At 40.9% G+C, this 16,613-nt stretch overlaps 1 protein-coding gene across 3 annotated transcripts in view; it reads left to right on the top strand.

Moving 5' to 3' along the window:
* arnt2 (aryl-hydrocarbon receptor nuclear translocator 2) overlaps positions 1–16,613 on the top strand; it is a 69,181-nt gene that overhangs the window by 12,519 nt on the left and 40,049 nt on the right. For 2 of the 3 annotated variants that reach the window (XM_076729555.1, XM_076729724.1), the window contains exons 3-6: positions 4,762–4,809; positions 10,051–10,098; positions 11,636–11,849; positions 12,783–12,996. In XM_076729555.1, the coding sequence (XP_076585670.1) occupies positions 4,762–4,809; positions 10,051–10,098; positions 11,636–11,849; positions 12,783–12,996 (524 nt within the window). The remainder of the gene's footprint in view (positions 1–4,761; positions 4,810–10,050; positions 10,099–11,635; positions 11,850–12,782; positions 12,997–16,613) is intronic. The other variant, XM_076729639.1, reaches the window with a different exon arrangement.

The raw sequence follows: 16,613 nt of genomic DNA, 5'->3' as shown, positions 1-16,613 counted from the left end.
GTCAGTGTAAAAGCTTCATTAGAGGCCTGTAAATCATACTTGATGTTTCTAAGATTCGGGCACCGCATGAAGTCTGTTAGCCAGTCATTGGATTTCGTTCTCTCCTATCCCACTGACAAGGCACTTTGTGAAGGTGCCAAAAAGAGCAGGCAAAGGGCCAGACTGTGTTACTTGCCAGTCCACATCAAATTTTGGACAATCACAGAGCATATGGATTAAAGGTGCAGCATTTAATATGTGTGTAATACTTTCAGTTTAAAACATTCAAAATGAGTGCGATTATTCACAGACTGTGAAGTAGGAACAGTTTTGATGTGACAGGCATCTGTCTGCGATCTACTGAAGTTAGCATGCTAACATCTATCTTAGCCCCAAGGAGTTTCAGCTGGCAGCAGTGACTGGAAATGAAGATGGCTGGTGCAACTCCACATCCTACCACTGTAAAAAACATTAAGCCAAAATATCCCAGATGCAGGCATGGCTGTCCTGTACTGGTGATGCCATATTTGCATTACAGTTTTCATCAACACCAAATCAATCTCCAAAATAGTTGTAGTTATAGTTATTAGTTATTATATATAGTTATAGTTATTTATACTCGCACCTATCTACGTTTTGTTACTACATTACTGCACAACCTGTTCGCTCTACAGTTTATACATTTCACTGTTATTAGTTATTTTCAGGTTGTCTGTCTATTCGTCTGTACATGTTCACTTGGACTCAAGGAGGAACTGATAATTTGGTTGTTCAAGGTCACTGCGGCAGCACGAAAGATATTTTTGACCATAACTCAAGAATTCATTCCCTAATTAATGTCTCATAGGATAAATTGATGAAGTGATGACATTTTATATCCAATTCAATTCAATTCAATTCAGGTCTTACTCTGCATTAGTGTGCAATTAATAAAGGACTGATGTGGCTAAAGAAGAGGGGGGCTTTTTGTGTTTGTGTGTGTATGGGGGCACTATACATGAGTTCAGTACCTTGTAGATCCAATCCTCACAGGGCATAGCAGTGAATTTAACCATGCACATGCATTAGGCCTACATAAACATGAATAAATAATACAGACCCGGATCGAGGTGGGTGTGTGTGTGTGTTTTATGAGCCACGTTGTAGTTGTGTATGGCATGAAGCCATCAGGTAGATCATGCATACAGACTGAATAGTGACAGCGCAGACCGCAGTAGATGTGGGGGAGGGGAGTTTAGTCAACACACTCAACAGTGCGTTAACATGGCCTTAAGTAACCAGGTTCCTGTAGGTGTTAGGCAGTAAGCTGGTTTCTTCTAATGTAAACGAGAAACCTGCTTTCTGTCACTCGAGTAGAGGATTAAGGAAGCCCGATGTTCCCAGCTAGATTTCTCCTGCAGAACTCTGATTTCTCTGTTGGCCTTTTACTTTTATGGATGTGCATGACAGAACACTGCTGACAGTTAAAGTAACAGATGAGTGAAGGATAAAAGAACACATCGTTACACGGAGTGATGAGTCCTTGTGTTAAAAGTCTCTGTGAAACTAACATAAAGTAGCCTCTAGAAGTTTAAGTAAGTTTGTTTCCACTGTTCACATTTGAATGTTTGTAAAATTCACACTCATTAAGGTTGTGAGCAAAATCTCCACTCTGTCTGTCTGTCTGTCTGTCTGTCTGTCTGTCTGTCTGTCTGTCTGTCTGTCCTCTAATTAACCTGACAACACACAGAGGAGGGCAGTAATATGCCGTTGTAGTGTCTAGTCTGCTTACTCAATTGTGACATTTGTGGTACTGGGAAATAGTGGCAGAGTGAGAGCTCTTATTTTCTCTGTGCTAAAGAGTGGCGAGCACCTGTCTGACAACCATCCACTGTGTCAAACTCAGGAAGTTTGTCTCCTTTTATCTGTCAGTCTGTTAGCAACACCATGCTCGCCGTTAGATGCACTCTCTGCCTCGGCTTCAGGTTATCAATCCCATAACGTGGGAGCTTCATAACTTGAAGCCTGGCAAGATGGATTCTCGGTTTGCATGATCTCTTGATTTGCAAGGTAATCCCTCACTGCTCTTACACACATACGCGCATATTCATATCATAGACTGTATAAAACATGGACATAGTCACTCAGAGGTTTCTGAGGAGCTGCTGTGAAGCTCAGTGACAGTGGCTCTGGCTGTCGTCATCTTGGCAGTGCCAGTCTACACCTAAATCTAAAAACTAACCCAAATATGGGTAAGGAGTTGGTTGGAGCGTGGGTGGAGCTGAGGTGGGCCAAATGAAGCCTTATTGCTGAAACCTAGCAACTAGCTATCACTCCAAAGCCCATAATTATGCAAAACTTTAAGCCTCAACATGATTTAAGGCAGTGATCTACATCAAAATTCAAAGACAGGCCAGACTGTACTATAGAGAAAAATGCCTTGAGACGTAGGTACTGTACCTTTGCAGATGGCTAGGAAGTCAACATCATGTGATAAAACACGTTTTCTTACAACAGCTGAAGCACGCATGTATAGTACCTTAAATGGCTGCTGCACTAAATAACATACCGTTCTCAAAAACTGGAACTAAGATTAGCTTCACAGCAGAACAAGGAAAGGCAAGAACAGATGCATAGTATGGTAGATATAAGTGTCTTAACGGTCTTGGGCCATCCTTATTTATCTGACCTGCTTTTATCATATCAGCCCTCGTGGATCCTGAGGTCCTCTGGCACCGACCTTTTAATTGTTCCAAGGGTTCAGACCAAAACCCACAGGGAGGCGGCATTCAGCCATTATGGTCCGAACCTTCGGAACAGCCTGCCAGAGGGAGGCTCAAGACTCACCTTTTTAGTTTGGCTTTTAATTGATTTCTTTTACTCTTTTAATTCAGACCTGTTTTACCCTAGCCTATTGTCTTTTAGCTTTTGGGTCCTTTTACTCTATTCTATTTTAGGTCTTAGGTCTCTTATTCTATTGTCTTTTAGGTTTCAGGTCTTTTTTTTATTCCCCAGTCTTTTATGTTTTAGCTCCAGTGGTTCCTCATGGGGGGCCTCCATGCTGGGAGGTGTGTCTGGTCTGCCCGCCGGGGCGGAGGACCGGGGGGCTCTGCGCTATGTGCGGGGTCCATCCCGGTCTATCTGGGTCGGGGTCTCTGTTGCAGCGGCGCTCCCTGTGGCCGTGGGCTGTGATCCCTTGCAGTGTGAATGAGCTCCCCATTGGGGTTTTTTTCCTCTCTTGATTCCTCAGTGCCCTGCCATGTGTTTCGTTGGTGTGTGTGTGTGTGTGTGTGTGTGTGTGTGTGTGTGTGTGTGTGTGTGTACTATTGTACTATTGTTTCATGTTTTTATCCTTTGTCAAGCACCTTGTGTTGCATTTGAAAGGTGCTATACAAATAAAGTTTGATTTGATTGTGATTGATTTGATTGATTTTGATATGTGATTCTTAGTAAACAAGAATAATGCATACATATTAGTTTCCATAATATAAGTTTCCAATAAGCATTAATGTCAAATGTACAGTCCTAAATTAAATAACTATTTACACTAAACATAGATATGTGCTACAATGTATATGTAGACATAAATAGTCTATAAATAGCTCTGACAAACTGAACATTCAGTTTGAGGAAATCTCAGTAGAATATTATTACTAACAGGTGTGAATGTGCTTATCTCTTTGTCTTTTATGTCTGTTTTATAGTATGAATATCAATATCAGTAGGTGTATGAACACTGAAGCAGTTCACCAAACCAAAGTCAGTCAGCCATTTATAGCTCAGATAACCACACAGGGTTCTTGGTGTTTGGAAGCGATGCCTCAGTTCTTGTCCTGACAGTGTTCATACAGTGATGCAGTCATTGTATTTCAGTCGTTTCAGCTTCAGCGCAGTGATATTACTGCTGTAAAATGTGGCAGACTTGTTAAGAATATTTTTAGAGTTATAAAGGTCGACAAAATGAGGCTGAGTCACGGTAGTCTGTCAGTGAATTTCTCCATAAACTCTGAACCTCTCAACAAGTGGCTCCATTATAGTAATCCAGCCCGATGGTTTCTCTGAACATTTCTATGTTAATGGTGCTTCGCCAACACGAGGACAATGTATGCAGAGGCACAAACAGGGCGTGCATCACGCTGCTCCATGTGCCGCTGCTCTGCCTTCCATTTCCACCACCATTTCTGTTTCCATTACAGTCTGTTTCCGTGCTGTTATACAGTACTGCAATGCTCTTTCTACAGTGTTGACACATTTTTTAATAATGTTGTTTGGGGCCAGTTGTGATTGTTTTAAAAAACTGGAAAATTGAACAGTTCTGTCCTTGTAAGATTGACTGTTCCTGCTCCTGAAATGTTTCTTCAGATGCATTGATGTTGCGTTTGTAACCCTTCATCATGACACCATAGCTAAGTCTTGTCACATGAAGCTGATTTCAAACTTTGTGTCACAGTGATTTAAACCCAGTGGCAGGACAGCAGAATGGCTCATTACTTGTGATTGTGTTGACAAGGTGAGATGAAAGCATCAGCTCTGTAATGAGGAGCCATCCACTGCCGGCCAGATAAACACATTGATCTACAGTTTATTTGTCAGCCAACCCAACTTTGTCACTTTGCAGCAGTGGAACAAGATGAGGAAGAACACTGTCGCTCCCAAAGGATGTCTGCTGTCTGCCGCTATCTAAAGTTGTGGATGTATTATTTTTCTTTAACAGGAAAACACAGGGATTTTAGTCATTAGAGAGCACTATCAGCTCTCATTCTAATAGAAATTTTAACTGTGTTTCCTGTGGTTATTTCTCAGAATGGACTTTGATGACGAAGACGGAGAGGGACCTAGCAAATTTTCAAGGTGAGACCACCAAAAGCAGATAGCAGCTGTGCAATCTGAAATGCTTTAGAACTAGTTCACGAAGTCATACAGTTCCCTGCTTCAGGGTATCTGCAGGAAAAATAAATTAAAAATGTTGAAATTAGTTGGATGTAATTTTTCACAGCACTCAAAAATGGGTTAATATAATAATAATATAGTATACATGCACCTCAGCAAACCAGAACATCATTATTTCTTTAAATTTGGCATTAAAAGTGTACTAAAAAGTTGAACTTTATCTTGGAGAACCCTGCAGATACTCTGTAATATTGACTGTTGCGTGGACATCTCATGACTGACTTTATTGCCCTTCATCAAAGATACACTGCTCTGTTACGTATTCCTTTTTTTAAGAGAGACTCTTTCTCTGTCACTGCATCTCAATCGCCTCTCACATTTAATTTATCTCAACTTGTTTTCCTTTTCTTCCTTCTCATATTGTGTAGTGTGTAAGTGTGTAGGATGTACAGTGAGTGCTTTATTTCTGAGCTGACAACAGTGGATTTGTCGCTGCCAAGTTGAGTAGTGACAGTGTGGAGGAGGAGCTGCTCTCTGCTGAACACAGGAGGAACTGCACTCTTAATAATGGACAGAAGCATTAGGTGTTTGCCTCTGGACATACACTTAGTACATACGCTGTCCCTGTCAAACAGATGGCATACAGCTATGCTGTCTCCCACAGCTATGCTGTCTCCCATAGCTAGGAGCTTTAGTTCACCCTGCTTCTCAGTATGTGGCAGACACTGATTCACAGCTGCTAAATGTTGATTAGATGGAGGAATTTACCCAGTCCACAGTGTTTCAGGGGTGTTTTGGGGAAGGGGTTGTCTAGTCTGTAACATCAGCAAAGTAAGAAGACAGCTGAAAGGGACTAGTTCAGACACACAGCAGGACTGTGCTTTACAGCCCCAGCTCGAAAACCCCAAGCTATAAATCAGCAGGATATCATAGATTACAATTCATGCTTCAAGTTCTTCTATTTACTGATTTTTACCTTTACTTAAGCTACACTGTTTAAAGTTAGGAGTGACTCCATCCTTTTCCACCTAGTGTGCTGGTACTTAAATAGACAGGTTAAAGGAAAATAGTTATTTTCTTACACTTTTTATAAGTAGTGACAATTTCTTTTACTATTGGCTGAAATCTGCGAATGCAGTGATTCTACTAGAACTGGTTCTAGTATGGAGCAACTAAAATAGGTATGAAGATTTTGATCTCTGTCACTTTGGTGTCTGACTTTAAGCAGTCCAATTTTAGCAACCAGATTTAATTTAAGCTCACTAAATACGGTTTTATCTAAATTTGTCAATGCTAAAATAAATTCTGAAAAATCAAAAAGATGATTTTCAAATAGAAATGTTTTAATGCTATAAAGTCAGTGAGAAATATTCCCTCTCTGATTGGGGCCGAGTATGAGAAGAGTGTCTAATAGTGTACGTGGAGGGAGATTTGGAAAGACAGGATAGTTTTTCTGAACAAAATGCCTCATTTGAAAGAAGCAAAAAAGGTGGGAAGATGGGAGCTGAAATTTAGCCGACAGGTTGGTGAAGGACATGAAGGTACCATTGTCATAGAGGTCATTTATAGATATGATACCTCTGTCACTCACAGAGTTGAAAGGCAGAATCCATAATAGATGGTTTGAAACTATGATTGTGGGATACAGGGCCATGGATAGAGAACGCTGCAGGCTAAAATGCTTTCTGAATCGCAACCATATTTTAAACAACCGAGTGACTACTCAGTTAATGCTAACATCAGTGGCTGACACTGGAAGCTGAGAACATAATGAGGTCGGAGAGGAAGAAAGTTCTATTTGGACCCAAGGAGGATGGTTAGTAGTAGCTTCGTTAGTCCAGTATAAAAGCTTTTGAATGTTAGCTGCCCAGTAGTAATGTAAAAAATTGGGGAAGGCAAGCTTCCCAGTCCATTTAGGAAGCTGCAATATCTTTTTCTGCATACGCACTGGTTTGTTGCCCCAAAGAAAATGTGAAATTGAATTGTCTAGTTTGGCAAAAAACATCTGAAATAAGTACAGGGATATTTTCAAATAAGTAAAGGAACTTTGGCAGAATAGTCATTTACCCTGCCAGCTAAGGAGAGGGGCAAAGTAGAAGTCTTCCTCAACTTTTTTAAGCAAAGGGACAAAATTGCTATTGAAAAAGTCTGCTAGGGACCTAGTGATGAAAATACCTAAATACTTGAAGCCTTTATCCAACCATTTAAAAGGAGATATGTTGTTTGGCAATTTGCCTACTATGTTGTTGATTGCAAATACCTCACTCTTTCCAAAATTGAGTTTATAGCCAGACAGTTGACCAAATTGTTTTAGAATTTTTAAAATTATGGGGAGTGATGTAGAAGCATTGGATACATAAAGAAGTATGTCGTCGGCATAGAGTGACAACTTGTGTACTGCTCTTTGATGTAAAATACCCTCAAATTTCTCTTCAGATCTTATCCAGACAGCCAGAGGCTCAATGGCTATGGCAAACAATAAAGGGGACAGTGGACACCCTTGTCTTGTGCCACAGTGGAGTTGGAAAGAGAGTGACAACACATTATTTGTTTGTACAGATGTAACTGGGGATGAATATAACAACTTTACCCATGAAATAAAACCTGAACCCAAACCAAATCTATCCATCACGTCAAAAAGAAACTCCCACGCCACCCTGTCAAAAGCTTTCTCAGCATCCAGCGACACCACTACCTTAGGGGTGGTGGAGCTGGGCATATTCAGAATGTTTAAGAGTCTCCTAGTGAATGAGTGCCTCCCTAACATAAAGTCTGTTTGATCTGATGAAATGATCTCTGGCAGAACCTGCTGAACATGGAGGGCTAAAGTCTTGGCAAGAATTTTACAATCTGCATTTAATAATGATATGGGTCTACAAAGTAAGGGGTCCTTTTTTACGAGGAGAGTAATTGTAGCATCAGTTAAAGTCGGGGGAAGTCAGCCTAGCGACAAAGCCTCATTATGCACATTGCATAGAACTGTGGAGAGAAGCGAACCAAATTTTTATAAAATTCCACTGGACCCATCTGGACCCGGTGACTTTCCACTCTGCAACGCAGTTATTGCCTTCATGATCTCAGTTGTTGAGATTGGTTTGGCAAAATTTTCCACTAGCTCCTGACCCACTTTAGGAAACTCAATGGTGCTTAATACCCTGGCTGTACTGGTGTTTGGGTGGTTGGAGGCTTATAGATCAGAGTAAAATTTAGAGAATGTTTCATTTATAAGTTTTGGGTCAGTGATGGTAGCGCCTGATGAAGATTTAATACTTGGGATAAGCCGAGATGCTTCAGGTCTGGCTTGCTGGGCAAGGAGTTTGCCAGCCTTGTCCCCTGATTCGAAAGCTCTTTGTCTTGACTTGAGCAATTGCAATTCCACTTCATTTGTAGTTGAGAGGTTGAACTCAGTTTGATGTTGTAGATGCTTTTTATAAAGTGAAGGGTTTGGGTTATTTGCATAGCTATCATCAATCTCCAGAATCTTTTGTGGTAGCTCTGTTTGTGTAGACATGGTCACTTTTCTGAGGTGAGATGAGTATGAAATTATATGGCCTCTTGAATATGCCTTGAAGGTCTCCCACAAGGTTCCTCTCAACACGTCTGCTGTGTCATTTATTTCCAAAAATAATTGAATATTTAATCTTAAAAAGTCTACAAAAGGGTCATTGGCAAGCAAATTAGAATTAAATCTCCAGGGTTGTGGTTGGGGAAAAATTAATACCCAGGTTAAATTAAAATTAGTCAAGAGTATAGGCTACCACCAGGGTATCACGCCAAACAATAACCTTGTAATCCCATCAGATTGTCAACTCACAAGTTTATTTCAAGCTTAGCCTGCTCAATTTTGCGCATTTGCATGTAAAAAAAAGAAAAGAAAAGAAAAGAAAAAAAAAAAGGTGACCTGCAATGACCTTTAACTGGAATCAGTCCTTTTCCACTGGACGTCTCGATATCTGGTATAATGCCAAAAACTGCTGGGCTCCCCTCACCGAAAAGAAGCACCATCTCATTCTGTCATCGGCCTTGATGAACAGTTGCGCTGGATACAGTGGAGAGGGGCTTGAGCTTGAGTGTGTACAGCTGCATGACCTCTCTGTACTCAGCTTGCTGGTCCATCACCTCGGGACAATAAAAGTCGTATATGTACACCGACTTGCCATCATATTTTAGATAATCTTGCTTCTTGCAGACAGCACAAATTACCATGTCCCTGGTCTAAAATTTGTAAAAGCAAATAATCACAGGTCTAAGTTTATCCCCCTCTGCTGGTTTGGATCTGAGTGCACGATGAGCCCGATCAAGCTCTAGGGGAGTAGGCAGCACATCTTTTCCCAGTATATCCACCAGAAGAGTAGAAAAAAATGATGTTGGTCGTGTTCCCTTGATTGCTTCGGGTACTCCAATAAGACGCACATTGCACCGTCTACTTCTCCTCTCCAGGTCGGTGATCTTGGCTTTCAGTTTAGCGTTATCATCGGACATGCTAGTTACCTGTGATTCCAAGAACTGCAGTTGGTTCAGCCCAGATTCCAGGTCAGAAGTGCGTTGTTCATGGTCAGCCACTGTGGTCTGTATGCCGTCTAATTTGGTGTCAATGGCAGCAAGTTTATTTTCAAATCTGACAGATAGCATCAGCGGTAGAGTCGGGTTTCGTTAGCAAGCCGTTTTACAAGTTTAAGAATTAGGTATTCACTTGCCTAAGGTACTTTGTACTGCTTTTATTTCCATAGTTCAGTAGGGCATCAACATGCGTGATCTGACAGTCAGACAGGTTGTTTAACCATTAAAGCACTTATTTCTCTGAATGTCAGTTAGGGTACTGTCCATTACAGTATGTTGCTGCCTTTCTCCCTTAACTGTTGTCATGCTGAATCCAATGATGTCACCGCGTCCGGAAATATCAGCAGTGAAGTTTGGTAATGAAAACAAATAATATGAATGAAGGCCACCACTCTTAAAGACAGCATCCAAGATATAAGAAAAAGACATTTTTTTTAGCTGTCCTTACTCAGAGAAGAATCTCTGCACCATTTACACCAGCCATTGGCTTCCTTTTTTGTCCAGTTTTTCCCATGTTGTAACCATCAAACGTCAAACCATCTACTTATGCATCAATATGTGACAGCCATTGCATGCTACATGATGCTTTTCATCTGTATATATGTACATGGTGTTACATGCTGTGTCTTCTCTTCTCTGTAGGTATGATGATGATCAGATTCCTGGTGGGGATAAGGAGAGATATGCCAGGTAGGCCTAGCCAGCTGGGGCCACAGAGGATTTTCCATTCACTCAGGGATCAACAGACTGTACAACCTGCACACGTTACCCCTGTTCTGATCTGAACAAATACAAGTATACTAACAGCAGGTGGTAGGGTTTGTATACCAATGTTGACCATCGGTATGGTGATCAGGCCACAATTAGTGTTTGTCAGTATGTTTTATAACAGCCACAGAAACGAGTCCACTGTGGTGAGGACTATTGTATTCAGCAGGTGTACAGATGTCACTAGGTTATGGGAATGCTGACAATAAACTAACGAAAACAGATTATACCACATAAGTCAGGCTCTTTCTACCAAAATAGCAGGGTAGAAGGGTTGGGTGTATTAGCTGAACTCACCACATGATGTTCTTTTGTTATAGATATCAGAGTCCGTCTCTGACAAATAAGATGGGAAAAACCACAAACTCAGTTATGATGTTGACTTTATATATCTCATGATGTGCAGTATATATAATGAAAGTGAGTACACCCCTGTGCAGTATCACAAAAATCGTAAATGAATCTAAATTGTATCATTTTGGAATAATTGCATTATTTTTAAGTTGAAGTGTAGGATATCTGATGTAATGTACAGTGAAGAACACATTTGGCATAAGGATTATCTGTGGAAATTGGTGTTTCAGTGAGTTAGTGCAAAGGACAGAACTTTGCCAGAGAGCAAGAAAATAAGGCTAATGAGCAGTGGCAGCACATTCTTTGGCCAGATGAAACCAAAATAAATGAGTTTGGATCAGATGGAGTCCAGACCGCTTGGCATGGACATGGCCACGACTACCACAGTGACTTTTAAGTGCTGCTTTTGAAACACGGAGGTGGGAGTGTGCTGACATGGGGCTACATTAGTGCAAAAGGCATCGTGAATGCAACTTTTTATACCCAAATGCTGAAAAAGATGGGTCCCAGAGTCAAGAAGCTTGGCATGGGGGGGATTATCCAGTGTGACAAGGATCCCAAACGCATAAAACAAAGCATAAAACCCCTCCAGCAAAGAGAATAAAAGAAAAAAATGTCACTAATGATGACTTTTGTTGCAGTTGGTTCTTCAACGTGCACCCTTCATTATAGTTTAATTAGTCAGTTTTGTTTTTCAAATGGATTTGTTTCATTCTTCTAGAGCTGTTAACATATTAGTGATATTGTACAGGGGTGAACAATATATGTGAAATATTGTGGTATCCCAGTTATATATTGAGACAGAAATGCGTTGTCAGCTTCAGGCCTCAGTGAAAAATGTCAGTTTGTACATTAACAGGCCTGCAGGGGATTTTGTCTCAGACTGAGACAAATAGATGCAATCTTTTCACAAATGCAGAGAACAGTAAGAGCCTCTAAAAGCCTTTCTTGGCATGACCCTGTGTGCTTCTCCAGCCCGAAAGAGAGAGAGAGAAATCATGATCAGATGCATCATAGCTGTTGATCATTTGTTCAAGCAAGGCTTGCTAATGGCTCACAGTCTGTACCCTCTGCAGGCCTCTAACTGTTCTTCTCTCTGTTTTAGAGAGAACCACAGTGAGATTGAGCGACGCCGGCGCAACAAAATGACCCAGTACATCACTGAGCTGTCAGACATGGTTCCTACCTGCAGCGCCCTAGCCCGAAAACCTGATAAGCTGACCATCTTGCGTATGGCTGTCTCCCATATGAAATCCATGAGAGGCACTGGAAATACATCCACTGATGGGGCCTACAAGCCCTCCTTTCTCACTGAACAGGTACTGTGCTGTCAGAGACCCAGGACTCCATCAAAGAGGACATACAAAAGCATTTTCATCATCCTTGCACTTTTCTTGTTTTATTTTTTGGACACATTGAATCACAGTGACACTGGTCAACAGAAAGTTACTTTAATATCAAAATTAAAACACATTTCAATAAATTGATCAACACAAAATGATTGTTGAAATGCTCAGTTTGGACGGCCATCTGGAGAGCCAGATAAGCATTTTCCACCAAACCCCCAAAAATGGGACTCCCTAAATGCTTATGTAGGTATTTGGAACCAAGATAGTCTGTTGACATGTGCATCTGATAACCAGGGTACTTCTTTCTGCATGTGCTTGACCATCTAAGGTAGGTCAAAAAAATGCTTCCCTGTGAAGACATTTTTTGTTAAGAGTATCTTTGATGAAGATCTGCCTACTGCTAGGTTATTGGTAGTGGTATATTCTGATTCAGTTGTAATGCATGAAAGAGGCCTATTCGTGCTGTGGAGCAGTCAGTGACCATAGCTGCCCACTACTTTTTGCATGTGCCCTGGGAAACTGGAACGGTGTTGGCATTGGAAGAGATGGAAAATGACTCCCTGGGCAGATCACTACCTACTAATCTGAAGAGTGGTTTGAGACACACCCTGAGACAAATGCAGCCTGATGTCCTCATATGTGATGATTATATACACTGAAGGCCATAGTCAGTGTGTAATTCACAGCCTGTTCTGTCACCCTTCAACAAGCTCACTATCTGTCTTTTTTTGACATACTCAGGTTTTGAGTAAAAGATAATGAAGCTACACTGCTCCGTCAACATTATCTGACTCTTATACTTGTTTGTAATTATGTCTAATTAGTGAATTTGATACAGCATAGAGCAGATTATAAATACTCCTCCCTCATGTCTGTGTGCATGTACCTTTGTGCTCCCTGTAGGAGCTGAAGCATCTGATCCTGGAGGCGGCGGACGGCTTCCTGTTTGTGGTGGCTGCAGAGACAGGCCGGGTGATCTACGTGTCGGACTCTGTGACACCGGTGCTGAACCACACCCAGTCAGAGTGGTTTGGCAGTACTCTGTATGAGCAGGTCCATCCTGATGATGTGGACAAGCTGAGGGAACAGCTCAGTACTTCAGAAAACTCCATGACAGGTAGAGGACGTGCTGTCACATAGAAGTCTCTTTCAGCTCAACATTGTTCTTTTTTCCGTTTTTGGTAATTATTGGTCAGCAAAAGGTGAGAAGGGAGCAGCTGAGGGACCTTTTAACCACCTGGCAGACACAAAGTACAACCATTTAGTCTGCGGCTGCACTCACTCTTTTTTCAAAACTGAAATCAGACTCAGAGCTGTCACTGTCACTCTGGGGTTGGGGCAGTTGCCTCCTCATTCTCTACCAGGCTGCTGGTGACTGCTCGTCAGTCTGCTCACATGTCGTATCAACATTTGTTTAGCTACTTAGCTGTTTTGTAATAATGACATTAACCTTGTTAACCATAATTAGTCCCAGAAATATGGTTTTCAGCTGTCACAATGATGAACTGCGTTTGGAATCAACCTTTTTCACAGCCTAGACATTTTGACTCGTCATAGCAGGAATTGCACAGGTGAAACAGATTTTGTTCACGGTTTCTCAGTCCCACACATACATGGATGTTTTTGTTTTAGGTCACTCAAACAGAGATTTTTTAAAAACATCGTCTATAGTGCAGATTTTCAAAACTCTGTGTGTGCGTGGAAAACGGAGCATTAGGGAAAGATCATCATCACCTCAGTTTGCACATACCCATTGTTTTTCGTGTATTGAGCATGCGTCTAAATTAACAGCAGTGAAGGAAACTGACCAATGTGGTTTATGTTTGGAGTAGGAAAAAACTCCTAATAAATAAGTAATTAGCTACGATTGTTTGTGTTTTTAAGTTAATACCACCAAAGGAAGAAAAGCTCACATGTATGCTCAGAAGGTACTTCTCTGGTGTTTGATGAATCATTAATGTAGACTTTATTGCCACCAGCTGGCCCAACATGCCCGTTTGAGCATTTGGAATTGTTTCTTCTTTTCAGTGTGTGCAGAGATTAAGTGAAATGTGTGTAAGTGAAATGTGTTACCTTTCTCATATGGAACAATAATCATTTTCTGTGACCCAGTTGCAGCTACGTAGTATTTTTTCAGTATTTTCATGTTTTTGTAGTATTACTTTCTCACTGGCAGCTCGCCTCTCTCTTGTATGAACGTTATTGAAGCTGAAATGAGTTGCAAAAGCAGAGTAGTTTTCACACGAGATACTGTAATGTGTTACTGAAGCAGTTTTGACATTCGTCAGAGATTTGGTGTCGATTTCCATTTTAACAAATCGAACAATTAACATTGACTCAGATTTTTTACAAGCACATCTAGCATAATCTCCATAGGCAGCTGCTGAAATCACACAAATCTCTTTTGTTGTGTTTTGTCTTGTTAACAATATATACTCACTCATTTATAGAAAGACACAAACATAGAAATGAACATTACATTACGTTATATACATATATATAGATTTCTTTGACATAACATGAATCAGAACACCTCTACCCATCCATATACTGTTACTTTGAAAGTGAGTTGGGGGGGGGGGGCAGAGCCAGTGTGGAAGTCTTACATCTGATGTGAATTCCCAGTAAGACCTCAGGGTACCTGCTTGGACTTTGTATCAAGCAAAAAAAAAAAAAAATTCTAAGAATACATTTTGTTGCATACAAAAGAAGTTTTTATTCATTAGATGTATTGTAATGAATAAAAATGATAAATGATTGGGGAAAAAGCAATCCTTCAAGTAAATTGTTGTGAGCAGTTAACTAATGAAAGAGGCTCGGCCAAACTCTTCATTTTAAAGAATGAAAACAGTAATTAGACCAAGTTATCTATCACAGTGTGAAGATAGAACAGTACCTCTCCAGGTGGCTCTAAAGTTTAGTTAGAAAGGAAAACAATAAAATCAGCAAAACTGTTAAAATCTATGGTTCTTCCTCCTGGCTGTTTGGAAAAGACTTCAGAAACGTAGCTGAAGGGATTTATCAGAACCACATTCCAGTAAACCCCTGAATTTTCAGAATTCTAAAATTAAATGTCATTGAAAAATATATGATGAGGGCCACACTAACCTGCACCATTTAACACAAAGTCATGAGAGGTCCCACATTTGGAACCAGCGGTGCAAAAGCCTGGGTATCTCACCCTCTTCTTAAATTGTGCCCATTTTATTCTGTCTCTCCCAAACTTCATGGAAGTGCAACACTACATCACCATCCCTTTTTGATCAACTAATGTAAAACCTTTGTGAATAATATAAAGGTCACATAAGGTTTAGGCAGAGAGTACAAGCTCTCTCTTCTGCCGATTCATGTCTTTTACCTTTCATGTCACATGATAGTTCTGCATGTTTAAGGATATACATCGATTGTGTTATAAGGCACAGAGGGTGAAAGTGACATTTAAAATCTAAAAATGTCAGACCTGCTCATAGTCGTCACTAGAGGGCAACATCGTCTTGTTAAATCCTCTAAATTCCCCCACTTGGTCTCTGAGTTTGTATATGAATCTGTTGGTCTTTCCATCTGACCCCAGAGGCCCTCTGAACCACACTGAATACCCAGCAGTGCCATGTAATCCACATAACACACTAATCTCCGTGTAGAGCTGTGACAGATGAAAATACTCACACGAGAACACACGAGCACTTCCACAACCTTTGAAGTCCCAGCATTTTTCCAAGTTAAGTTTCCTTCAGTGGAACTAAAGCAGTATGTTTTGGAGACTCTTTCTCCTTCTTCTGCTGCTCCCTGTTTGAACTTTGCTGTGTTCTGTTACATGACTGCATGTTTATCCAGCTTGCAGACATGGAAGGACTGAACAGCATTAATCAGCCAGAAGTGGAACAAGTGATTGTTTCCTGTACACCAGTTGTCGCTGCCTGTAATCGATTGTGGGAATAATAAGTGGCCCATTTAATATTTTGGAATTTATTTTGGCGCGGGGGGGGGTATCAGTAGTGAGCAGCACCTCCTTCAGCAAAGACGCAGCAGATTTGAAAGCGGTTCCTCAGACTGTTACTGTTTGAGACATGGTTTGCCTAGATTAGTAACAAGACTGGAAGCAGTGGGAAAACAGTTAGCCTGGCTCTGTCCAAAGTAAAAAAGAAGCTCACTACTGACATACTCGATCTTATTTGTGTGAGAAAACATATAAAAATGATCATTTGTAGCTTCACAGGGACTTCAGTGGCTATACTTGCTCAAACTAGTTCTCTGTCAGTAGTGTGGGTTGCAGGATACAGTAGGTGAGCATAGTTTGTGGTGGCGTCTAAACAGGCGTAATGGTGCAATTTGCAATAACAACATTGTTCAGAAATTTGTAATGAAATATTTTCCTCAAATTGATCAGCTCCAGAAGACATTATACAACTGTTTCCAGAGCAGAGCAGTGCAAACCACAACTGGAAAACTGATGCAGATGTGTCACATTGGTTGAATTTATCATGACGGAGCAGTGATGTATGAGTACACCCATCATGCCTGGACACGCAGGTGGAAAGCAAATTGAGTGAGAGATAATAGCATGTGCTAGCATTGTTTCCTATTTTCTTTGGGCAAAGTGTTGATGATGTGATCTGGTCAGCTATGTGTTTACCATGGCCATCAGCCTCTTCTATCTGCATCTGCTTAAGATAACATCATCACAGTCATGTGCTTGCATGTGAAGTTCTAGTCAGCTTCGTATTTGTGAGATAC

The sequence above is a fragment of the Chaetodon auriga genome, chromosome 1 (genome assembly GCF_051107435.1).
Source record: "Chaetodon auriga isolate fChaAug3 chromosome 1, fChaAug3.hap1, whole genome shotgun sequence".
Lineage (NCBI taxonomy): Eukaryota > Metazoa > Chordata > Actinopteri > Chaetodontiformes > Chaetodontidae > Chaetodon > Chaetodon auriga.
The sequence above is the reverse complement of the archived record's forward strand: the minus strand, read 5'-3'. Positions and strand labels throughout refer to the sequence as shown.